We start from the raw sequence: 27,705 nt of genomic DNA, 5'->3' as shown, positions 1-27,705 counted from the left end.
GCATTAAGGAATGACATTAGTTTTGGTGTACCATCTCCCATTCGGCCTGGCTTTATTTTGCACTTCTTTTATTTATGGGTTGTGTGACAATATCTGTCAATTTAACTACTTTTGCAGTAAAATATTTTTATACAAGAATCCATTTCATATGTAGGAAACCTAGGAGCATATGAAAAACACTGTTGTGCTCTCAAAAACTAAAGCACTTTCCAATCCATGAAGAGTTTATTGCAAACATACTGTAAAGGTGGAATCAACCTGTGTGTATTTTGTATACTTCTCTCTTACAATGCCTATTTTTTTTCAGGTTTGTTCTACATTTTTCACAAAATTCACGATGACTGAAATTAGATTTTCAACACGAATCAGCAGAAAAATAGAAAAATAGACTAATGTCAAAGTGAAAACAAAACAATGCATTCATCTGGATCCTAATTTAGTACAAATATAAAAACAAAATAACTGGTTGCCTCTAAGGTTTAACCTCCTTTACTATAACACACCTACATCATTACTAGCGCAACCACTTATTATTAGAATTCACATTATATGTTGCACGGAGATCACCTGTGTGAAATCAAGGAGTGGCAAGAGGATCGGTACAGTGGCGGTTGGGCATGGTTTTCACTCCTTTTCAATTCGGCACACAGAACCGGCACATGCTGCTTATGCGTACCTGAATCAACGGCTTGTGCAGCAGTTAAACAAAATACCATGTGGATCACAATAACAATAAACCAGTATCACATGTATTTCACATGGTCCGCATAACAAAAGTTACTGGATATGAAAATTTCAAATATGCTCAATATGGATAGCATAACTGAAGGAGCGACAGGGTTTCATGGCTGAGATGGGAGACACTGCGTGCATACATACATACATATATACATCAGAAGCTAAAAGCTGCACACAACTCTGATGCAATCATTTATTTTATGAATCTGTAAATCAAAATTTTGCCTCTAGAAAATGTGTTAAAGGTTGATTTCCAGATTCATGAATTCAGCCAGCAGCTCAGTAGAGTAGGTGTGTTTCTCTGTAGTTATTCAGACAACTATTCAAACAACAACTGGTGATTCAACTGGTGATTCACCAGGCGCAGCATGATGTTGCAAGGATAGTGTTTGCCAGGAGACTGAAACAAAGTGGAGGAAGATCATATGGTCTAATGAGACCAAAATGATACTCATCATACTGAACTATATTTTTTTGGGAAAGCAAAAGAAGCCACCTTACCAGGAACACACCCTCTCCATCATCAAGTGGCTGAGGTAACCTTATACTGAGCAGACTTGGGAGAAGGTTTACTTCCCAGCAAGGCAGACACCTCAAACACAAAGCTACGGAGGAAGGGCTTAAAACAACACAACAATATTATGTCCTGAAATGTCCAAGTCAAAGTCCTGACCTCAATCTGTCTGAGAACTTGAAAATTGCAGGTCAACGATCTTGAACTTATGCTTCTCAGTTGATAACTACACAAACCGTGATTCCATTTTGTACAACAATAAAACCTGAAAAAGGTAAGGGGGTATATTTGAATACTTTGTATCTGCCACAGAGTCCTGGTAGAGAACCATGGTTGAGCGTGTCTATAGCTGTTTCCTCACAGACTGGTGATTGCCAGAGTCCTCCAGGTGTTTTCAGTCCAAATTTCCCCATGTGTCTCAGAATGTGTTCTTGATCTTGTTGGCTACCTCCGCTAATATCTCTCCCGTCTTCTTCTGCCAGTTCAGGACGTGTTTGGACTCGGCACACCACAGCTCTCCGTGGCGGGGCTCCGCATTCTCACAGCGCTTTCGCACCTCTTCCTGCTGTTCCTGATGGATGCAAAATAAGCGAGATTAGATACCCGTAACACAACACATCCACGAGCTACACACACACACACACACTCACACACAAACACTAGATACTGTTTAGGAGTGACTACCAACTTTATGAATGAGTCAATTCAATTATGTGTGGTTCAAACTAATATCTTGTATTTATGAGCACATCATCACTCCCACATACAGAATGTCTGAAACCGTAGTAATGTTTATGCTACAGTCTACTCTGATTGCTATGTTAACTTTTGCTGCTATTTTCAATTAATTTCACAACACTAGTATCTACAGGCATTCATTCTCAAATTTCCCCACTGTGGGACTAATGAAGGAATATCTTATCTTATCTTATCTTATCATTATAAAACGGGTATTTTAGAGCGGAAAGAGAGAGTGAGGTTCTGTGTGTATAATGTTACAGAGACTGAGAATACTATGAATTAAGTTAAACTGAATCAGATCAAATCAGAGCCGAATCGTATCCTATCGAATTAGTGCTATATCGAACTGTATTGAATCGTTACATGTTTAACTATATTGTTTTTGTATCATATCGCAGACCGCGTATTGAATTGTCTTGAGAGGTAAAGATGTACACCCCTAATGAGATCATTATCTGTCCAGTGCAGTCAGAGCTCCTAGTACTCTGATAAACCAAAGCTACATTAACTGAACTTGCAAATGACTGCAGAATGCACTTGTCATTCTCTGTCAATAGTGAAACATGTGAGCTTGTAAACGTGACCATTGACGCATACAGAGTGGCACAAGTGTTATATCCAGATAAGGACAGTCAATAATAAGATCCTTACCTCTGTGCCATGCTGCAGCTCAAACTTGTAGAAGAGAGCCCAAGCGTCTCCCAGGTCTGGCTCGATCTTCACTGTCCTCAGGAACCACTCTCTGGCTTTGGTGATCTTACGCTCACTCCAGAACAATCTAAAATGTGTGCGCAAGATTGAATTTGAAATGAACACAAACGCACGCTTAAAGGTTTGCCTAAAAACACTGTACTGCAGAGAAAGAGAAAATGTTATATAATTAAGATTTGCATTAAGAGCAGAGCTTATTACTGAGGAAAAGAGTGTAAAACAGTAAAGAGATGCTGTCATACTTGGCTACAGCGAGCAAAACGTGGGGATCATGTTCACACTTCTTCAAAGCATCCACACTCTTAGTCTTCCTCTGAGGCCTGGCCTCCAAAAACACTGCCTCAGCCCACAGGATACCTTGTAGGAAGGAAAGGGAGCGGGGTAAAACAGAGAATTAGAGATTATGGACATGTACATGAAATACTGTAAAAAAAACAAAAAAACATCTTGTGTGTATTAAAGTCCAATCTGCAACCTGGACAATAAATGCTGTTGACAATACAAACATTTGCATCTATAAACTGAATTTGGTTTTGTTTTTTTGGAATACATTTAAATGTACTTGAACAGAAACGAGGTACTGTATCTGTTGTCTTGCAAACGTATTTTGCAACTCTTTTTACTGTAACTGAAAGATCACGCGCAATTTTGATTTCTCTACAGTCGAGTATGACAGATAAATAAATGGCAGTCAGGTTTATATAGACCAACAGGTGGTTGTCACAGGTATAATAAAATAAATTATATTGAGGTAATACAGAGGTAAACATTAGCTTGGCTTTGGCTAGAGGAAACAAATTCAGAGAAAAACAAAGTCTAGTATTGAATTAAGACCTCATATTTCAAATTTGATTACCTTTAAGGCCTGATACATAACCTTCCTTAGACTTCTTAGAAAATTCACAGCCCTTTTAGTAGGGCCCTATGAAATCAGTTTTATTTTTTACTAGATTCCATTTTTATTTTTTCCTAAAACCTGTTTTTTTCCGTTTTAATTTTTCTGAATTCTGTGTTTTAGGATTCAAGCACATTTTGTCATCAGAAAAAGTTTCTAACAATGTGGTAGATGAATACAATTTCAAAAATTAATTTTTTTATTTTACTATTTTTTATCAATGAAAGTGCTTGAATAAGACTATTAAACAAAACATTCCATAAAGTGCTCTAAATTTAGCGTTTAGTGTGGAATTCCTCACTTTGTTGGATGACTAACAAGTGACCCCTTCCCTAGGTTTTCCCTCAACCCGTGTTTTGCACTCTCATTAGCGGTTGCTCGCCGACAGGTCACATATTTAACCTGCTGGGTGATGCATCGGTGAGCCTCTCGGCTCACGTCGTTGATTCGCAAGATGCCTCTGATCTGGTGCTTTTGCCAGGAAGTTCCAAAAACTTTTGGCGAGTGGAAAATCAGAGCTGAAGACCTTTTAGGCCTGTTGTCATCAAAGTAAAAACAGGCTGCTATTCTTGGGTCTTCCCCCAACGGCAGGAATATATTCTCACCTGAATTGGGGCACTCCTGCAGGGCTTTGGCCATCAGTGTGTTGGAGATGTTCTTTAGTCCAGCCCGGAACTCCAGCCTGACCGACTCCAACCTGGTTAATACGATGACATACGAATAATCTTAGAGGAACAGATTTACACATGTGTCAGTTTTATCTCATTATTTTGTTTTTTGACATTGATCCCAGTTTGGGTTTCAAAAAATATATTTCTAATTGCTCAACATGCAAACAAATGTTCTCACCATAGCTCGGGGCCCTGGGGGTTCTTGAGTCGTGCCTTCTCCAGGATTGCTCTGGCTCTGGTCAGCTGTCCAATTCTCTCTTCAAGGCGAGACAGCAGCAACCACAGGCCCACCGAGTGGGGACACTTTTTCAACTACAGCAACAAACGAGTCATTTACCACATAGTAAAGACAAAACATATAATCAAAAATGTACTTGTGGGTAGTATAATGAGCAAACAAACACCCTCCTCACCCCTTGGTTGTAGGCTTCTCTGGCCTTATCCATGTTTTCACCCTGCTCTTCTACCTGCCCTCTCATCATCCAAAGTTTGGGGAAGTCCTCGTAGTGCTTTAGGGCTTCGGTGCACAACTCCTGGGCAGCGTCTATGTTCCCCAACACCCACTCCAACTTCACTGACTTCATAAACACCTGTAGAGATAACAAACATACAAACACATGCTTTTCAGTTGGGAAATGTGTAAAGACAGGACCCCATGAACTCCCCCTTTCAAATCCCTCTGGGCTTGTAATACACTTGCCATATATTAACATAGTTGAAAAATGATTTTTAAATACTCGTATTGTGGACCCGATTATGCAACGCAAATACCTTACCAGCTTTCAAATGTATCAAATAACAACTTCCTAGGGCATAGCCTAAATGCTGCTTCATTTACACCAAGCAGTTGTCTTATCTGACAGGACAATCAGTGCAGCCAACATTAAAGCAGGCTCTCTTAATCATATCTGTCAGCAAACACAATAGAGATAACTAAAGGGAGTGTAGTCAGGTCACCTGAGAGAGTGATAGTTCAATAGCACTGCTGACAGCATCTGTCAACCTGAGAGGTGCTGACTGTTTTGAGGTGTAAAAGCCTGGCAAGCCTGAACTTGAGAATGACAACATGCTCGTAGAAGATGTCTAAAGTATAATGCACTATTAACTTATTATTTAACACTGGCTTTAAAGCGGAGAAGAATAAAAACCTGATAATCAAGCCATCCCTAAAACACGGGTCACAGCTCTATTCATCCCGACATTGCATAATGAAAAACAAACTGTCTGTACTGGTACAGAGGGTCACAGAAAGGCTGTTGGGGAGTAACTAGTAATCTTCCACTGTATAAAATGAACAGCTAAGAAAGTTAAGAAATGTGTGTTTATTCCATCAATCCTTTAAGGAAAGTACTCTTTTTTGTTAACATCTCTTTTTAGACTGTATTACAATCCAACAAACACCAGATGATAGGACAGGACTATGTGGACTTGTGGCTGACAAAATACTGATATATTAAAACCTAAATGGGGAGACCTTTTTTCAACTTTTATCCAGCATATGAGTGGATTTGTGCAGATTTCTACTATTTTTTTGGTACTGGGTCCTCATGAGAGTTTGAAATAGGGAAATCTTCCTCTTCCTTTTTTCTTTCTCTCACACACACTAACACACACACACACACTCACCCTGGCTGTTGGGGCACTGCTGCGGGCCTTGGCCAGCAGTCGACGGGCTCTTTCATACTCGTTATTCTCAGACTCCAGTTTGACAGCAGCCAGCCAGATCTCTTCACTGTTTGGGTTAGCCTGGAGAGAAAAAATAAAAAGAAGAGGAACAGAGATAGCGTGTGAGAGTAAGAGGGAAGGAAACAGAGTTAGACACAGCTTTGCATGGATAATATGTAAACAAATAAAAGTTTGCATAAGCTCATCATCACCTGGAAGGCCAGAGCGAGGATACTTCGGGCGGCGGGTACATCCTCAGCCAGCCACTTGGACTTGGCACCCATCAGCCACAGGACCTCTGCCTTGGGACAGTGAGCCACAGCCCTTTGGAGTAGGGCCTCCAAAGACTCCCTGAGAGATGCAATGAGTCATGGAGGAGTAAAGTAAAGTACAATGGTTAAGCACATGAGACGTAAAAGGAGAGAAAAACAGAATGTTAAAGACAGACTTTTAATAAAATGACTGATTAACAAATAAAGACGTGAAGTAATGAAGTCAGCTTTTGACTACTACAGTTTGTTGTTTAGAAACCAAATGTGGTCACCTGGTGCCGTTATTTTTCTCAAAGTAGGCAGCTCTAAGCCAGACACTTTTTTTACTGGGGAACACCTGCAGAGCATGGGCATAGATGGCCCTGGCACACTCCAGCGCTCCATGGGAAACACACTGAAACATAACAGACAAGCATCTCAGTTAAGTTGAACCCTGACAGCAAAGTGAGTATGTGAATGACCCCTCTGGGAGGCTGTGTAAAAAAAACTCATATATCGGTACTCACACTATCTGCATCCTCCATCCAGGTGTGTTTGCAATCCTCCTCCTCAATGCCAATCCCTATGACGGCCCTTATCACGGCCTGGCATGTAGCCACACTGCCTGCTTTGTCACACTCCTCTGCATCCTGCAAAACAAGAAGAAACATTTAGGAGGAAAAAGACTGTGGGTGCTATATGGGAGAGCTCAGGGTTCCATAAAACAAAAGGATTCTTGAAGAACTACCGAATCCTGTCTTTTTAAAGTTCATCTGTTGTTGGTATTGCGATGAGTCTACTGGCATATGGGCTTGATAAACCTACCACAATAACCACATACTTTGCCAGAAGTAGAAAAAGCTAGGTAGTGAAGGACAAGAAAAAAACAATGTGAAAAGGGAATGCAGCAAAGGCCTGTGATTGCAAAACAACTGAACTGCACTAAATTAAATGTCAGTCACAGTGCTGGCTTGTATTCTGTTGCACCCAGATGAAATAGCTGAAGGCAGCCTTGCCAAAATATGTTGGCATGCTATCACAGCTGACAAACACATGACGCAGTCTCTACTCTGTCAACACCAAGATTTAAAGGCACAATCATTAATTTTTTAAAGATTATAACTTATGGGTTTATTCAGACACGTTTATGATCGAGATGAAAAAGTCCCAATGTTGATTCCCACCAGCATGTCGCATGCCTTAGCGACCACATGTGCACCTCCTGGCCAGTGAACGAGGTGGAAGGCGAGACTACGCACATGCACACGGTTGTTGCTCTCAGCCGCATGCACGAGAGTGTTTAACCGCTCTCGATCAGCAACTAGAAAACATTAATGCCAATCTCCCGATCGCATATTTTTACTTAATATCGGCCAATAGTGATCAATCGGAGCATCCTTAATGCAATCTGATTCTAACAATATTGTTACTCATTAAATATTAGGGTTGGGGGAAAAAAATCGATTCATCTATTTATCTCGATTTTTTTCTTTACAATTTTGAAATCTATTTTTTAATGCCAGATTTGATATATTTGCTTCATTTGAGTCTATGTAGAGGTAGAAGGAAGTTACCACTTTTAATGTTGTAGTCAGAGTAACATGACTATATATCCGTTCCTTATCCCTCAACAAAACAAAACGCATCCGAAGTGAGCCGAAACGACAAAGCAGAAAATGGCGAAGGGTCTGCGTGGATACGCCCTGCAACTTGACAAAAATCACAATAATTCGCTATATCAAATCGCAATACTTGTAGAGTCGCAATACTTAAAATACATATTTTTATTATTTCAAAACATATCGAATCGGCACCCAAGTATCGTGATAGTATCGAATCCGGAGATGGGTGAATCGTCCCAGCGCTGTTAAATATAAGGCCTTTGCTGTTTAAAGTAATGCTACAGTCCTCTTTTGAAGACCTAGACTTTCCTATCATTTATGTCATTTCTTTTGACCTTGGGGAATTCCATTATTTATTCAGTGGAGGAAGTTTCCCTCTACGATAAACAGCCGCAGGAAACCCTGCTCTCTCTTTCTCTATGAAACCACAAAGCCGCAGGACAAACACACCTGTATCCACTGCTCTCTGTTGATCTCCACACCGTTGGCGCGTAGAGAAGTGATGGCTCTGTCAATGATCTTGTCCACCATCTGAGTGTTGCCATTGGCCTCCTCCAACTTGGCAGCAGTGATCCAGATGTGGCGATCGGTTGGGATGTTCTCTCGAGCTTTGTTCAGGACACGCCGGGCGTTCTCGTACGTCTCTAACCGGGCCAGTGCCAGCCACAGCTAGAGAGAACGGGCAGAAATAATTAGATGTGGAGGTAGGTGCAATGGTTAATATGTGGCATCGCAATTTGTGGCATCCTGTTAGTTGTGTATGTAATATTTCATACCTCCACACTAGTCGGGCAACACTCCACGGCTCTGCTAAGCATAATCCTGGCATCCTCCGGCTCCTCCAGCTCAACGGCTGTCTTCCACAGTCGAACTGACTTGGACACATTCTCCAGGGCTACATGGGTAACAATTACACAACTGTTAAGTCATTTCATTTACACTTTTATTCTGAGTGATTTACAATATGTGAAGGTCAGGCACTCCTTGGAGCTTGCTGTTACAGGCAAAGGTTTTAAACCTGAAAATACACTGGCGTAAGTATATTTACACTGGCGATACATCATATACTACAGAGGCGAGAAAAGAAAATGGAGACGCTTTAGATTTCAGTGAACACACAAGAAATAAAAACAAACACCTAACAGCGTTTTTTGCATTAGTCGTAAAGTTCAATAGAGTCTTAGTGGGAGGGCAGAGTATTGTGTATGTAATGGAGACAACTGGAGGCAACTGAACATGTAGAGGCGGAGACAGCTCATCCACAGAGGAAGCTCCACATCCATCTCTGTCAGCGGGGTATGCTGCTGGGAAATATCGGCGTGTGTGTGTGTACGTGTGCATCCATGTTAGGGCATTGACACCATGGTTCAAATAGGGTCCCTGTCCTCGTCAAGAAGCCAGAAACACAGCTGCCAAGTGTTACACTTATGAAATACTTCGAAGACAAGGACAGATCGAAACTGGTTTTGAATTTTCTTTCCAAGCAGAAATTAGTGTTTTCCTTTTGGCAGGCAAATCATTACATATTCACTCATGTATGCACTACTGAAAGGGCACGCACAACTCTCCTCATAGCAACATAACAGCAACATGTCTTCTCAAAACAACAACTTTTGACTTTCTACGATTGCACGTGGTACCTTGGAACTTCATAAATTGATATTATCTGGAAGCCTTACCCTTTCTGAGGACTCGTTTCTTGGCCCTGATGTCTGTCTCCAGCTCTGCAGCTCTGATGTAGATGCGGACGGACTGCGGCAAGTGGCGGACAGCCTGGGCTACCACGGCTTTGGCTGTGTCGCCGGGCTGAAGCCTGGCTGCCTCCAGCCACACATCCTCACTCTGGCGGGTAAAGAGACATTCTTACATCAACAACTCAGCTGGACAGTACTGTGCAATTTAACTAAACAACTGGCAAAGCAGATTCAAAAGTCTGTCATCCATCATTGATGTTATAGATTTCATTTGCTTCTTCCTCCAAACATGAGTGTATGACATCAACTGATAACAAATCATAACAAATCAATACATTTTACCCAATCTATGGTCTGGATGAGCTAATGATCCATATTTGCTATTTGCACATGTGCTTAGGCCTTTAATAGATTTAATATATACGTGTTCCCACCATCCTTTACCTTAGGACACATCTCTGTGCCTTTCATGATCAGGTTCCTGGCCACCTGCAGTTTGCCGGTCACCTCCTCCAGCCTGGCAGAGGCAATCCAGGCAGGCGGGTGGTGAGGATTGGTCTCCCTCACCGATTTCAGTAGCAGACGAGCCTTCTTGATGTCACTGGACAAAAGAGACACCATCAGACACTCACACAACTTATTAACTCAAATACACTGTAGGAACTTGTGTTGTGTTGCCAGTGTGTCTCTACCTGATGTCTCCTCCATGTGTGGGGATCATGGAGTTGAGATCTGTCAGGTAACCCTTAGGATCCACCACTGTCTGTCCGCTCACTGAGTCAGACACCTGAAGATTAATAAAAGGCCGACACAGGTAAGAGAAACCAATAAATCCTGTGTATTGACAGCATCGGCATTGAGAGTTTGAATGATAGAACGGGGTACATGATGATCATTGGTTACCTGGCTGAGCCTCATGTCCATGAGTGTGTTCCTGGCTTGACCGATTTTCCTCATGTCCAGCTCTCCTGTCCCTGGTGTCATGCTTCCTGGGTAAGGTGTGTTCAGACCTCCCAGCTAGTGGAGAGAAGCAACAGTGATAATGGAGAGGAGCATTATACTCTCTGAGAGAACTTTATTACGGCTAGTGAAAAGGTTAATGAAACACAGTAAACACTGTAAATGATACCTGTGAGCAAGACTCTCCAATGCTGCAGAGCTGAACTATATACCGTGTAGTGAATTAATGGTAATGTAAAAATTGAGAATTCAGTATGCACATGGCAAAAACTGACAAATTTTGCAGCAAACAGCCAATGTTTACATTTGTTTTCAATTTAAGAGAGATCATGTGTGTTTACAATTCTAAGGTTTGTTTTTGAAAAAAAAAATATATTTATACTCATTCTTAATCAAAGTATTTATCAAAAAAATATGATATTTCCCATACTGTGCAATCCAAATATGCAGGGAGGTCCACTGAGATCACATGACTGCATGAAAGAACAGGAGCATTTGCAAACTGCATTAGTTGCACAGTTGAAGAACTTTGCTTGTTTCCAGTGAGATATCCTGACTCCTGCTGGTACAGGCTGAAACTACATCATGTGTTTTTAGTGATGTATGTTTTATGTGGATGTCTACAGTATGTGGATGTGTGTTTGTATGTATGTATGTATGTATGTATGTATGTATGTATGTATGCATGTATGTATACTGACCCCTTGCAGAGGGTCAACAGAGGTATGGTTCTCTCCGGTCTTCAGGTGTGTGGAGAAGAAGCTGTCGGGCACAGGGGTGAGTTTCTCATAGCGGGGATTTCTCTGCCGCTTATTCCTGGCATCTCCCACCTCAGGAATACTCAGCCACTCCTCCTCTGACACCTCTGCCAACTTTCTCTGTGAAGGGATGGAAAAGAGAATAAAGACAGATGAAAGAGAGATGTGAATCAACTTGGAATGTCAGCAATGATGTAGAAATGTCTCTCTGGTCATAGGACAGTGCACTATTTTTAAGTACTATGAAAGCAAGATGTGTTGAAAAGTTGATCTGTACAATTCAAAATAAAAACATATAAGTGTGTCAGTGCGCAGCTTTCCCCTCCCTTTTTTGATTCAGTGACACAATATTGACAAAATATCATATGTCCGTAAAATGTTAAGAGACAGGTGTAAGAAGAGGACAGTGGAGGAAAATAAAACGTTATCACAGGTTGAAAAGAAAGGCAACAGTTTGGCGAATCATGTACAATTTTATACCTTTAGATCTGAAAACTGCTGCTGGATTTTGGGTCGCTCCATACGGTATTTCTCGATCTCTTCCTTTTCTCTCAGCTCCCTGAAAATAAACAGGACAGCAATTCAAAATTACACTCACATGCAGTATCACGTGCACAGGATGTCTAACATGAATACACTGTGTAACTTGGGAAGGATATGCAGGTCCCCTAAAACTCGGGTGGGAAATTATTTAGTGACCTTCTTTCTTTGCGTCTTTCATCCATCCTCTTGTCCAGTGCTGCATATATAGCATCTGCTTCTTCATCATCCTTCTCATAGGGCCCACTGGAGAACAAGCTACCCGCGTATCCATTAAACTACAAGAGAAAAGGCACCATGATGTGATTAGAATGACCAAAGAAATCAAGTATTCGTCATATAGACGGAGTTATCGTCAACTCAACTTTAAATCTTGAGTGGAAGTCCTTGCAGACAACAAATAAACATCAAACAACAAGCCAGAGACCGTCCAATTATAAGCACCTCATCATAGTTTGTGTCGTTCAAATCTTCATCATCATCATCCTGGTTCTTTTTCATTTGGTCCCCCACCGTCCTCTTCCCTGGAGGTGCATGCCGGTCATCCACTGGGTCGTTGGCATCACGAGCAGGACCGATATCAGATCGGGTGGTGAAACCAGTTGCACTAAAGAGGAACAATTAATTAAAATGTTTACACAAACAAACATGGGTAGACTTATGATAAACATGCACTGGAATTTTCAATTTAATACATTACCAGCTGATGACAGTTGCTTGACAAGTTTATCTAAATTGTTTTTATAAGCAATGTTTTGATCATTATGATGACTGACTAATTAACGTTAGATCATGCTACATTGTCACTTGTCAAGCACTTTTAAACCAGTTTGCCAGCAAAATACCAATAGCTATGTGACCAGCATAGTTTATCCACTTTCAGCTACAGTTTACCCAGCCAACATTTGTATGTGGGGCCCCTGTGGGTAGTAAATGGGCTGAAAAATGGGCCCTATATGGGATTGTCCGCGGGTTCCATAATGACCCAATGTCAATTGCCCACAAGGATTCCAGGCAGGAGTACACTAGGTGTTATATGGGCCCCAACTGGGCAACATACCCAAGACCCATCTTGGTCCCAGCTTTAAGTTCTATGTGGGAACTACATGGGGACTACATGGGCTGAAATATGGGTTGTAAGTGGGTTTGTCCACAGTTTCCATGTTGGCCCCATGCACTAATTTCCCAGTAGTGACCCAACTAGGACCCACACAGGTAGCCCACATGGGGAGCCCATTTGGGACCTACTTAGTTGACCCAAGTGGGACCCAGATAAGATGCCCATTTTGGGCCCATACCCACTTGGTACCCAGGTACCCCCAGCATAACCCATGTGGGGCCCACATAACCATATTGGCTGGATATTAGCAGCAAATTGTCAGCAATAGGGCTCATAAATAAACAGAGTTCATACTTTAAGTGGCAATTTGTACTATAGTTTATTTGGCTAAATCAATACAACCATTGATAATATCTTTATTCATTTAACTAGCTACTATTGTGTGACTTACTATAACGTTAACTGATTAACGTTATTTTCACTTCAGCTCAACATAAAAGCGAATTACAACGCAACATAGTTTGCTGAACAGACTTCATCTAGCAGACATCAGCTAGCTCGTTAGCTGAAGAGCTGCTGGTAGTTAGCGTGCTAGCTGTGTTAGCCTGTTAGCTCACCCTCTGCCCAGACCCGGGACGTAGCCCAGCGGAGCGGGCATCCCGAGGAACGGCTTCTTCTTCTTCCCCATCAGCGGAGAGGCGAGGGGCATTATCGGGAGTCCGCCTCCGAGCCCCGCTGCCCCGCCGCCTCCAGCCGAGGACTTGGAGACTAACTTAGGTCCCTGTTTAGCTGAATTGCTCGCCATCGTTGCGGTTCTCCAACGACGACGTGAGAGGCTCTAACTACCGGATAAACAACAGTCGACCTTCCGTTAGCAGCACACAGCGACCCCGGTGCTTCTCCACTAAACGTCCGTTAGTGTTTGTAACAGCGCCCCCCACAGGACAGGAGGCCTTCTGTTGATTTACACTTCTCTCATGATCATTCATTTACTTCTAAATTGAAAAATTGTATAATGTGCTTATTTTTTCTACGCCTTGCTGTGTGACTCTGTTATTGAAATGATTTATTTATCATGTTTTGTACTAATATCTAATGGTTTTTTTTGTTATGTGTGTTTTTTTTAAACTTTATTCTTTCCTTCTGTTGATTTTATTTTTTTTATATACTTTATTTTTTCCCTTTTTTCAAGGTTGTTTTCATATATGCAATTTACAGTTCGTAATTACAATAGTTTAAAACATTTTTTTTTTAAGTAAATGGGCTTATAGACAAACTCATTGAGTACACTAGAGAAAACAACTTCAACATTCCAAATTGAAATAAAATTAAGAAAATAAATAATAATAATAATAATAATAATAATAATAAAAAGAAAGAATAGAGTTAAAAAAAACACACATAACAAAAAACAAACATTAGATATTAGTATAAAACATGATAAATATCTTTTTTTATATATATATACTTTATTTTTTTCCCTTTTTTCAAAGTTGTTTTCATATATGCAATTTACAGTTCGTAATTACAAAAATCACAAAAGTAATGATTATAATGATAAAAAGAAAGAATAGAGTTAAAAAACAACAACAAAACACATAACAAAAACAAACGACAATATTAATACAAAAATACGAGCATAATAATAAATTAAATCAACAAATAAGTTAATAGAAAATTAAAAGGGGGGGGGGCTAGGGGAGGGGAGCGCAAATATATAGTTTTTGTTTTGTAGTTTATTTCTGTTTATTTTCACTTCTCTCATGATCATTCATTTGGTTTTAAATTGAAAAACTGTGTAATGTGCTTATTTTTTCCACTCCTTGCTGAGTAACTGTTATTGAAATGATTTCTTTAAGATATTTATCATGTTTTATACTAATATCTAATGTTTTTTTTGTTATGTGTTTGTTTTTTGTTTTTAACTCTACTCTTTCTTTTATTATTATTATTATTGTTACTATTATTATTATTATTATTATTATTATTATTATTTATTTTCTTAATTTTATTTCAATTTTGAATGTTGAAGTTGTTTTCTCCAGTGTACTTAATGAGTTTGTCTATAAGGTCATCTACTTAAAAATTGGTTTATAAACTATTGTAATTACGAACTGTTAATTGCATATATGAAAACAACCTTGAAAAAAGGGAAAAAATAAAGTATATCAAAAAAATATATTAAATATATTAAAAGATATTTATCATGTTTTATACTAATATCAGTTTCCCACGGAAACCACAGGAGGGCGCCACATCCTGATAAATAATATTGAACTACTGCAATCAATCACATTTGAAGTAGGTCTGTAGGCTTTGTAGATTAGTATTCCTATTGAGACTTTGTGTTTTTGCAGTGAGTTATTCACTAATACTGTTATTATTATGTGTTTGGGTTGTATTTCTTGAAACAAACTTCATGATATTTTTGTATAAGATACTCCAGTTCAAATCATTTATTATTTTATTTTTCTAAAGAAGAAAGTAGAAAGAAAGAAAGAAAGAAAGGCACATTATTGATCCCCGAGGGAAATTCAATTTTTTCACTCTGTTATTTTACACAGTACATAGTACACACAGGCCCGAAATACACACACATGCACAAACAGGACTTACTGTATATACATGCATTAATGGAGAGATGTCAGAGCGAGGGGGCTGCCCCAGACAGGCGCCCCGAACAGTTGGGCATTTGGTGCCTTGCTCAAGAGCACCTCCACAGTGCCCAAAAGGCAAACTGGCATCTCTCCTGCTACCAGTTTACACTCAGTATTTGTTCCTTGGACTTGAACCGGTGACCCTCCGGTTCTCAAGCCAAGTCCCTATGCACTGAGCTACTGCTGCTCCCAAAGCATGGGATCGGAGGAGAAAAGTAACATAAAATAGATAAATTCCTCAGATTCTGCCTTTTTGTCATGATTGGATTTGTGTATGTGTCTTGTGCCTATATAAGGGGCTGTGATTGTATATTTGTGACTGTTTATCTGTTGTATTTCCATTGTGGGATATATCCTGGAGCATTATTTGTGGGAGGTTTGTGTTCACGTTTATGTCTGGATGATGTTTATGTTTATGTTTGGATGATGCTGGTGTGTTGTGCTGTTAGATGAGGATGGGCTAACATACCAGCATGTCTGATGACCAGACACGAAAATAAATGATTCATTCATTCATTCATATTTTATTCATTTATTTCTTGGGGGGAGTATACATTATGTAAGGGATAATGTACAGCAAGCCGGTCATTGTTGTGAAATAAACCCTGGGGTCCACCAGCATCGCCCTAAAGGGGTGTATTTCACAACGACCCACTACCTGTGCATTATCCCGCTTATTACACGGCTACTTACTTAGAAATCAATAATAATTTCACTCAAAAACGGTCCTCCAGAGTCCGACATTAGAACTGCGCCCATAGCAACGGTCTGTTATACCTAGCAACGGTCTGCTATACAGAAATAACAGACCATAGAATGCTGTGATTGACCAATCAGAATCGAGTATTCAACAAAGCCGTGTAATAATCGACTTTATTGTAATATTATGTATTGTAATATTAATGGAAACTTCAAAGGCATATACAATAAACCTGGTAATTAAATTCAATTAAATAATATGCATAATATGCATTTAATATGCACTTTATGCATTTTATGAGACTATTTAATTTCCTCCAAAGGACCTGTGACCCCAATCATGGCATATATGACACAGCTGGCATTTGTTTGAATAAACAATCAGGCCCTGAAGGTTGCATGTTGCCAAATTCAAATGAACCTTCCCATTCTTCATAATGTCAGGGCTTTAACAGGGCTCATGCATTTAAAAGGATCAGTTTGCCACAGCAAAAGCATTTGTTATTGGACCCTAACTGAAGCATACTCTGGCGCTCAGTAGGAGTAGTTAATAAAATATTGAAGTAGAATTCAAGCCATTGTGTTAGAGAGGATATTAAGATTGTAGAGTTGATTCAGCCATACATTTGAAATAATTTCATAGTAATTCTGACACATATCAATGTGTTACAGCAATAACTAACCCTGCATTATGATTGAAAAAATATCCCCGTTGGAGAGTCTATATTCAAACACGAGGCAGGAGACTGCAATGAAGGTAATTACATTCTAACATGACATTTCTGGGTTTTATCCCTTGAGATGAAGCGAAGCCATACATCAATTAGTTTAAATCACGTTTAACTTCACCCATTCGCTGTCTGATCATCGGCCCAGGCCTTTGCATTTTTCTTCATTTACATTGCCTGGAGGGCAGACATTATTTCACTCCTGGGAGAAGAAGGTTATGATGAAAATGGACTGTCAGACACATTAGAAGACATATAGCTCACACAGCCGAGGAGATCTTTTTTTTAACATGATTTCATCTTTCACACACAGACTCTATTACATTCCTGTGATTATTTCAATGATCATTTCATTTCAGTTGAATGATTTTTATAATCACATCTAGAAACCGACGTAACGTGCAGCTTGAATTCACATCATTTCCTTTTTATACAATAAGGGAAAGACAGTAAACTAAACCACAGATTACATGTCTGTGTGCGGATCATCACGGTAAGACCCATGGATGAGTGATCCAGGTCAGTCTCATCAGTGATAAATAAATCATTGGTAATACTGGCCAATGTTAACAATGAGAAAATCCTTCAGAGCCTGGTCCAAGCACACATTCAATTTGCACAAGAATGGGTTAATTCCTTTTTTTGCAGTAACAAAAGTGTGTTTCCATAAGCATAAAGACATTCAGCAGGAATTCACCTCACACACAGATGCACACATGCGTTAAAAATGTACAACTGTGGTGGCAGCAGAAGATAGCTGCTTAGGATATGATATCTGTTTGGGTCTTGAAGGCTGGCTGAGTAACTGTGGTCCTACCAAAGATTGTACCATAATCATTCCCTTTGATATGCTGCCATAATACATTTGACAAAGCTTCCTGTGAGCTGGAAACAGAGCGCAGAATGAAGATACTCTAAAAACATCTTTCTCTAGTTTACCTGTATTATGGAAAACATGAAATCATGACACGGAGGACTAAAAGGGTCTGCTGTCAATGACGATGAGTCAATTAGTGTGTGTCACATCTATTTTTCTAAATAAAAGAAAGTGATCTTGTGATTGTGATCGTGACATTGGGTTCATGATTGACAGCCCATTTGAAGAGTTGTATTGTGCTGAAGAGTAAACCATTATAATTAGTGTGGTTTGTCTATGTGAGCAAAGCTGAAGGACAATCATTTAATGGCTAAGCTTATTTCTTTCTTTTAAACAAAGACTAATCACTTCATTTGGATAGGATTGCATTTCGGAATGAGAGAGATTCACAAAATAGCATCCCTCATTTTGTGAATATTACTTCAATTTGTGGAGATAAACTGTGAGATGTGTGAGAAAATTAGTAATTAAATGATGTGCTATAACCAAGGCAAATTATAGCTGGGGTTCTGTGTATATGATAGTGTGTCTATTTACGTGCAAGTTAGGAATAATCTGCATGTTTCTGCATGCTTATCCATTCATGTGTGTGCCAGTTTGCATGGATGCATGACTCCATTTAATCTGTTTATTCAGTGCATATATAGGAGATGGAGGGGAGGACCACTGACTGGACTATCTGTGGCAGCAGATGTCCACAGTGTGATGATAAATGTACTGTAGTATGTAGGTGGAGCTGCATGCAGCAGAAGCAGTCTACAGGAAGATACCAAGAAATAGGAAATAACACCATGTCCCATTTATGGTCCAGTGATTGAGAGAAAGCTGCTGTTTGCAAGAAAAGAAGCACAGGAGGAGATGTGAGGAGATGACAGGTTTATTGATATACTTTCATGCATCACACCTACTCACACAAAGAAACACAGACACATCATTCATAATCCCTGAGCTGCATTGTGAGTTAATTTTAGCTCATTATATTCAACAACACAATGTGGGCGAAGAAAAAAAAAATGTGCAAAATAGGACACGGACATCATCATTTTTCACTATTACACACACATGCTAAACTCAATTACCGTCTCTTAGTTGAAGGCAGTCGACGTGCACAAAGCCTGATTTGGTACATTGAAGAGAGTCCTGGGAGGATTAATGGTTTATTTAGCTCTTATTACTGACTGTGTATTATTCTGAAACAAAGAGAAGTGTCCTTGAGAAAGGACAACAGTAAATTGTCATTAGGGCCTTCCTTTAGGAATGGCCGACCAGAGTCGTTTTGGGTGACAAATGCTCAAATGGAATTTCATTGATCCGCCGAGCTTAGTGCGGCGACAAAGCTTTGAATGAGGACAGTCCGGTAATTAGTCTAGGGCCGGATCTGAGACACTCTACAAAGGAGAAAAAGATGGCTGATTTTGTGTCATGAATACTAATGCATTGACAGATGTGACATATGTGCGTTGTGGGTCAATGATATTGGAAATGATTCATTAGGCCAACTGTCGTGTGAAATGAAGGAGCCCCTCCATTTCTCATGGGTTCACCTTGAGTCTGAGGGAGAAGATTTGCACGGCAGAGACTTACAGATGCACATATTAAACTCATAGTGATGAGGAATGCATGATGTATTCTCCAGCTCCAGTTCTTGCACTTTACTTTTCACATTTTTGTCACAGCATCCCCCTGCTGCCATGTTACATTTCCCCTCTCAGTTTGACTCAGTGTGGGAGAAGAACGGAGGGCAAGTGAATGACACTCACACTAGTTTGGTGAGAGGTTTTCATATTTTCCACATTAAAAGTCTGACAGCTGACATGATCCCAAGTAGAGCTGATTTGTTTCCCCGACGGCTGAGCAGATAAATGAGATTATCGACTGAAGCTGTTCTCCTGACCCGTTGTTTGAGTGAGACTGGTATTTAGCTGGAGAAACAGTGAATCAGAACCATGATGCATTCACTGTTTGGTTTTTCTGATCCTGTCTTTTCTGAGAGGAGACTCGTACACAGATTGAGTTATTTGGACAGGTATGGACAGTAAAACACAGATTTATCAAGTGAAAGAGACAGAAAGAGAGAGGAGAGATGAGTGGGATTTGAAAAGAAGAATGGAGGGACTGACAGAAAGAGAGACTGAGCAATCCTGCCATTACTCAGAAGTATGAAGCTTGAATAAACCTGGATTCTCTCCAATCAGAGTCATCCCTGGAGACTCGACACAAAGAGGTCTTTTTTTTACATAGAAAGATGAAAGTGAACGTGGCACCGTCTTCTTGTCTGCCATTTAATGCGAGAAAATCTGTCTTTGTATTGTCTTAATCCAGCCAAGGCGCAATGCATAGCATATTTTTGCTATTAGTTCACATTTTCAGTGCTTTGCATTCAAAGAATCATTCCCTTGTGATTAAAACAGACATTGTGAGGAAGATAATTAAATGAACCGAGGCTGAGAGAGGGACTTATATTTTATGTAGTCAGAAGCAGTAGAACTAGTTGTGTTGCATAAATGGAAATTATTTCTGTTGTACCTTTGTGTTAAAGTTGTACTAGTAAGATATGCTGTCATTTTTAGAAATGATACAGCTTGTGTATTGTTATTGTGTTGTCAATTTCTGCTTGTTATGAGCATACAGTCTTTTCAAAATAAACTTCCGTCTTCACAGGAAACAACTTAGTTAGGTTTAGGCAACAAAACTACTTAGTTAAGTTCAGGAAAAGATTGTGGAAGTGGTGTTACTTAAGTACAAAATTACGTGACTCACACAGGACACGAACGCCGGTATCCTGGGCAAAAGTTTGGTGTTTTTTTGACCAACACATCCACCCCGACCTCCTCCCTATGCGGCGTTTGTCATTCTTTATGCTTTCTGGTTCACTTACCTGGTTCATGATTATAAGGATTACATACAAATTGATTTTGTGGGATATATACGAATTACAGTGCAACTACTTTTCGTAGGTATAGCTACAAACAGTGTATGAGAACAGCCTGCCAAAACAGTGCACTTTAAAAAAATGTACTTAGAGTAATGGATATTATTTATGTGTTCTTATTGTGTTGATGTGGTGTATTTGTTAATGCATCAAAAGTAGTTAATTTGAAGTTATTGCAGGAAAAGAAATAGGTATGGGTTGTTTAAGTGGCCAAGAAAAGAGTCTCATCTGCAGAATCATTATCAGGTGAAAATCCTGGGAAAAAGAGAGATAAATCAACTCACAGTGAAACTCAAAAGGAACAATTCTCTGGAGAAAGACAAGAGTGACCTCTAGAGTGAGTGGCGCTGATTTTCAAAGATGAGATTCGAGATGAGAAGGGATGATGAGCGATGGTGCAATTCTTGCCTTTCTCTTCTTTTTGACTTACAGGGTTGGCCTTTTTCATTAGCTGTGTTTTTTACGGTGTCTATATTTTTAGGTTCAGCTAGCGCTTACTCTGACTGCTACTCTTTTCTCAGTCTGCGTGGAGAGAAGTTATTACTGTTTGATTTTAAAGCCCAAACTGTTCATCCAGTCCAGCTTCCAACTACATCCAAACTTACAGAGGTAGAGATGGGTTAAATGCTGCAGTAAGCTACAGTAAACAAGAATAAACAACATAAACTGCCAAAGTAAGGTGTTGGGACCACAGACTGTATATAAGAAGTGGATGTAGTCACTACAATGTCACCAATTGGTTTATGGACTGCCGTTTTGAAGCCTTAAGTTCAGCATTTTGGCTTTTTTATGTAACTCCACAGAGATAGCAAGAGAGGGCAGAGAGAGAGAGGGATGTTGCAGAAAAAAGAGGATGACATAGAGGTGAGAATAAGGTACTTGAGAGGACACATGAAAAACGGATGCAATGAATGTGTGAGAAAAAAGCAGTAATGTAGTTAGAATGCTAGCTCCATAGACTGTATATAAGAAGTGGACGTAGTCACCGTGACGTCACCCATTGGTTTGTTGACTGCTTGTTTCGAAGCCTCGAGTTTGGCATTTTGTCCGTCGGCATCTTGGTTAGTTTCAACCAGAAGTGACACAAGAGGATGGAGCTGAGTACAACTGAACGCTGAATAAGACAGTTTTTAGGCGACCAAAATGTTACAATTAACTTTCATGAACTCAAAACACATTGTGAAAGGATTAACGTTCTAAGAGGAAAACACGGACAACTCCCAGACCGGACAACGCCGTGGTAGCGATCTGTCAATCACAAGGCAGCTACGCCCCGAAGCGTACCCTGCTTTATGGTTACTCTGACTCTAAATGGGACCATAACTTACTAAATGAACATCATGCTGTATTGAAGAAGATTTGAAACTAGTGATTGTGACCATAAACTCATGTTTACAATGTTTACTGAGGTAATAAATCAAGTGAGAAGTAGGCTCATTTTCTCATAGACTTCTATACTTCTTTTTGCAACCAGAGGAGTCGCCCCCTGCTGGCTATTAGAAAGAATGCAGGTTTAAGGCACTTCAGCATTGGCTTCACTTTTCAAAACTTTACAAAAGATATTCCCTAATTTGGTGTTTTGATCTTGTTGATGGAGAGCAATGGTCCAAAATCTCCCATAGCTCCTCGCTGTGTCGAGATCTGATGACTGAAAAGCTCTTAGCATGTGATTCACATCATTTTCATACTCATCAAACCGTTCTCTGACCCCTCACGCCCTGTGGATGGGGGCATTGTCATCCTGAAAGAGATCAACTCTCATCAGGGTGGAAATGTTTCATCATAGAATGGAGATAATCACTCGGAATAAATTTGTATTGATTTGCAGCGACATGAGGAGACAAATGGAACCAAACCATGGCAGGAAAATGGTCCCCAGATCATAACAGAGCCACCGGACTATTAGTATTTGTACACCAGTGCCTGTGGGGTTTTGCTCCACGGACTCTCAAATGTGCACTCACCTTGTCAGATACATCTTTTCCTTCTCGTCATCTTGATCCGAAATCAAAACCAACTGGGCGTACTAAGCATGTTTGTGCATGTCACTGACCATGATAGGATGTGAATGCCTTTTTTTTGTATCTGCATTTGTTATGTTTCTCCAGTCATTTATTCAGATTATTCTTTTAATTTGTCCCAATCTGTCTCTATCTCTCTTACTCTCTTACTCTCGCTGTGAAACACACATGTAGAGCGTTTTGTTTCTGTGGAACACTATCAAAGGAATCAATGGCATTCAGCCACAGGCTCAGGATGGCCTTCTTCCTTTTTCTGTCAAGACTTTGCTTTACAGGGGAGGAAACAGGCACTATGTGAGGAAAATAGATGGATAGACGTGTCTGAACCCACAAGCATAACATCTCTATGTGTGTGTGTGTGTGTGTGTGTGAGAGAGAGTTTGTGTTTGTAGCACAGCTCAGCTTCAGACACTTTCTGCTACACTGTGGTCATTTGCATAACAGTGAGGTCACCATCAGAGAGTGAGTGGAATGTGAATTGCCTCCTTTCCCTCCCTGCACATATGTGCATACATACACACAAACACACACAGAAGCACACATTTATTAAGGCACACCCACACACACACACATATACAGAGTGCAGAGCAGGAGACAAGAGGTGATGATCAGGGAGTGGCAAAGGGAATATATCTCTCAAATAGGTTCTGTCATCTTTTGCTCCACATCCTGAATAAATCCAGGGAGGGGACACGCATGGCGTTTTCAAAGGAGACCTCTCTCTACAATAATGCGCAGGGAATCACGGAGAAACTCTCCCAGGTCTCTGATTAGGAAAACAGCTCAGGGCCACAACTTAACACTATAAAGTGGATTCCTCTCTATCATCTGCACTCATCTCGGCGGAGTAAATAGCTTCCTGTGGGAATTCATTAGATTGCTTTCACTTCCACCTGAAAGAGCCCTCCCTTTCACATCAGATTAAGTGCAGGCAGAAGAGAAAGCTTATGTTCTATTGAAACCCAACCTCTTTGAATGTATTCCCTCTCTGAGCATTTGGATGCACCCAAGGTTGGTCCGGTCTTTCCTCAACTGCTCCTTTTTTCTGTCCTATTTGGCACCATTATTCCTAACTGCCAACTCAGGGACAGCCATTCACCATGAAACCAGCTTTTGGCAAGGCTGATGCCACACTCCAGTATCAATAGCCTCTCTATATGTCTCTTGAGGAAGTGCCCTCTTTCTCTTTGTAGTACTTTCATGTTATAATAATGCCTCTTTTAAAACATGCAGGGTTTTTTATGTTACAGCTGTTTACCAAAATGTGAATGATGTGAATATTAGGGCAGTCAAAGTTAACACGATAATAAGGCGTTAACACAAGTTCGTTTGAACTCCACTAATTTAATTAATGCAATTTGCAATTTTTAGGTTGTAGCGGGCTCAGTTTTAAAGCTAGAATGAAAATACTTTCATTATATGAAACTAGAAAACCTAAAGACTCCATTGTCCATCATGTCATACTAGCTTATCGTAAAAGAGGTAAAATACCGCTCCAAAATTACAATAACTTTTGGCGAGGAAAGCTGGTATGGCCATTTTCAAAGGGGTCCCTTGACCTCTGATTTCAATATATGTGAATGAAAACGGGTTCTATGGGTACCCACGAGTCTCCACTTTACAGATATGCCATGTTATGATTTGAGCATATATTTTATGCTAAATGCAGTACCTGTGAGGGTTTCTGGACTATAACTGTCATTGTTTTGTGTTGATAATTGATTTCCAATAATAAATATATACATACATTTGCATAAAGTAGCATATTTGCCCACTCCCATGTTGATAAGAGTATTAAATACTTGATACATCTCCCTTTAAGGTACATTTAGAACAGATACAAAATGTGTGATACATTTTGCTATTAATCGCGATGAACTATGGACAAACATGCGATTAATCGCAATTAAATATTTTAATTGATTGACAGCCCTAGTGAAGCTGTTTAAGTGGTGTGAATATATGCATTTTTCTGTGCACACTGTATGTGTGGCACTGTCACAAGCAAAAGAATAAAGGTCTCTTGGCACCAGTAGAACAGGCCATATGTGCTAGTACAACACTGACAATAAAAGTTTAATGGCATCATCTGTTATAGTTACAGGATGTAATGCATCAGGCTGTATAGAGACACAATCACTCTTCCCTTCAACAACTGCTTATCACCAAGAAAAGATGCTTCAACCAAACTCTCAGTGGAAACTGCAGACTGCAGAGTAAAGAATGAACATAAACACTAACATTTTCCATTCCCTTGAGCTCCTATTCCCTCATGTTTATCTGTGCCGCACCACACAACGCTGTACAAACATTTCTTCCCACAAGAGCTGCTTATGTTTTTCCGCCACCTGTCACCCAATGGGCCGGTGCTCGATAAAGTCTAACCCCTTGATCTCTGCAGGACCCGGTCTATTCATTATTCACTGCGCTGACCATCCTCTGAATTAAAGATACAAGCTTTGAGTGCTCAATTTTTTACAGGACAAAATGTCCTCACAGCACATGCACACAGTAGCACACTTCTAATTTAGGCTCTGTCTCTGAGAGCATGAGTGAGCACGGACAAATGTGTGTGTCTCTGCATGTGGGAGTGTGTCTACGAACATGAGAAAGAAGAACACAGTAAGTGCAATGTTAGGTGTAAATCTGTGTGTGTCTTTGTGCATGTAAGGGCAAGTGAGTAGTGCTTTCACTCCCAGTCAGCGTGTGTTCTGGTGAAGCCCTGATGGACCAGCTTTGTTCCTCGTTGTACACCCTTTGATGATCCAGCGCCTGCACTCTGGGGAGGACGGTCCTCATCTTCCAACACAGACTGATGGACTGTTTTCAAGACTTTCAGGGACATACCTCTTTACTGTTCTACAAAAGCAGCGGCGTTGAGCAGCCTGCGTACATCTGAACGCCAGCAGAATCAATTAGCTGCAATGTTGGGAGATTACATCGACAAAGACGCGTTCACAACTTGCTCCCAAAATTCTCCACTTTGAAGTGAAGCTCGGCTGTTTGACGGGCAAATAGCGGCTGACGTGGGTGTCTGCCGGGGGACGGCTGTTTTTAGGCTTCTCTGCAACCATCCGGTGGATCTCCTCCTATCCTGTGTCTGTTTCTTGGTTTGTGCAAAGATCATGTGTTTGCATAGATGGTAGCCCACACATGCTCTTGACTTTCTCTGTTTCAGTGAAGCTCACCACCTTAAAGGGGTACTCCACCGATTTCACACAAAAAGCTGAGTTGGTTCATCACGGAAAGTACTATTCAGCATGTAAAAACAACTGTATAATGTCTTCTGTATAGTTGTAGAGGGAGCTTTCTAAAGCCTGAGAAAATAACTCAGATGATATCAAAATATTGAGACAGAAAGCCTTCGTTACTACAGCCTCTAGAAGGCTTTGTCACTTGAACATAAACGCACTGCATGTTGTTTTGGGCCACTTGCTGAAACAATCGTTTCTCTTGAGGACAGTTTTGAATTGTAGGACTCAGCGGTTTGACTCCACTTGATATCTTGTCCTCTGCTGCTTCAATATTGATTTTTTGTTTTTATCTGTCTCTTGAGAGACCCCAAACTTTTATGGAAGTGCAATACTAAATCCCAGTATGTTGTCCATTCTGACTATTCGCCATAAACAAATTTCTTACCACCTCCATTGTAGAGAAATCGGAAAACTTTTGGGTCAAGGAGTGCAAGTCTCCTACAGCTTTAAAAACAAAACAAAAATCAACAGAAATCATGTAAGCACTTGTCTTAGAGTCTGACTGAAAGCAAACACAAAGAGCTGCATAGCACAGCTGATCCATATTGTCAACATACTTGCTGTATTCATGAATGCGTGCAGGTTTGTTTATGTCAGTCTGAGATGGGGGCTCACTTTTGCTTTAGCTTGTTTGCATAGAGAAGCAGTGGTTGAATGCAAGAGTTTGCAACTTGCACAAATAAAATGACAAGGTACACACTGCAGTCATCATTGCTGCCACTATACAATAAAGGGAGACCTTATAGAGAGATCCCCAGGTGACTAGCTTCTGTTTGCTCTCAGTCAGACAGTGTTTCATAAGATCTCTGTTAAATTGAAGTTTTTGTGCTTACCACATGCCTGCATCTCCCAAATCTCTAAAACAGAGGTGTTGAGTGAACCTTTATCTCGACCAAAAGTCATGAAGGACAATAATATGAGGATAACTCCCAGCTTGACAAATGCCATAATTTCACTTTAAGCACCACCACAAATGCTTCAGGTGTGGACTGGAGAGGCCGACACAGTTATTGATATAGTGATTTACCTTCTTTGTGGCTCAGTTTTATCACAGGACATATAGTTTCAGCTCACAGTAACTGCAGTAATCACCAATAGCTACACTGGACACCAAAATTAAATACTTGATGAATGCACAATTTTTCTAATATTTCTATATCATCTGTCACTGTCAATATAAATCCTACACACTGTACATAGAGTATATAGACATCTGTACATACTGTACATAACCGTCGAGTCCATGTTAATCCATGTTTTATTTCTTTGCACTATTTGTATTGTTTACAATTTACATTTGACCTGTAGACATTTTTTATTTCTTCTTTTACTGTCGATCAATGGTGCTTTTTATATATATATATTTATATGATATTCATATACTAGGGCTGTCCTGAATACAATTTTTTGGGCGTCGAAGCTTTGGCGAGTAATATTCGAAGGTATTTGATGCTTCACAGAGCTGCGCGGCACAGCAGGCTGACATGTTCTTCTGTCTGTCTGTCTCCATCTCCCTCGTTTCAGTGCCCGGGACAGTGCCGCTGCTGCACTATACTGTACACACACGCACCTCTACACACAACAAACAGCGATATCTGCTGAGAATAACTAATAATAATACATGTTGAATATGAATAATGTTGTGGGATTATTCCTTATGTCATGGGCTATTTTGGGGATTTATACAGTATCATTACATATACAAAAAGAACCACAA

The 27,705-nt window shown here is 40.1% G+C and overlaps 1 protein-coding gene across 1 annotated transcript; it reads right to left on the bottom strand.

The window, feature by feature from the left end:
- Positions 1-20: 20 nt before the first annotated feature.
- On the bottom strand, positions 21-13,738 carry prpf6 (PRP6 pre-mRNA processing factor 6 homolog (S. cerevisiae)). The gene is made up of 21 exons (XM_037772616.1): positions 13,438-13,738; positions 12,205-12,367; positions 11,920-12,038; positions 11,701-11,779; positions 11,164-11,340; positions 10,406-10,519; positions 10,195-10,289; positions 9,947-10,103; positions 9,488-9,650; positions 8,585-8,703; positions 8,259-8,477; positions 6,714-6,836; positions 6,480-6,601; positions 6,148-6,286; positions 5,897-6,016; positions 4,684-4,860; positions 4,449-4,582; positions 4,205-4,296; positions 2,947-3,061; positions 2,645-2,771; positions 21-1,823 (listed from the first exon to the last, which is right to left on the bottom strand). Exons 1-21 carry the CDS (start codon positions 13,623-13,625, stop codon positions 1,671-1,673), a joined length of 2,895 nt encoding a protein of 964 aa, XP_037628544.1. The 5' UTR covers positions 13,626-13,738; the 3' UTR covers positions 21-1,670.
- Between the last annotated feature and the right edge of the window lie 13,967 nt (positions 13,739-27,705).

This window comes from Sebastes umbrosus, chromosome 6, assembly GCF_015220745.1.
Source record: "Sebastes umbrosus isolate fSebUmb1 chromosome 6, fSebUmb1.pri, whole genome shotgun sequence".
In the NCBI taxonomy this organism is placed as follows: Eukaryota; Metazoa; Chordata; class Actinopteri; order Perciformes; family Sebastidae; genus Sebastes; species Sebastes umbrosus.
The sequence above is the reverse complement of the archived record's forward strand: the minus strand, read 5'-3'. Positions and strand labels throughout refer to the sequence as shown.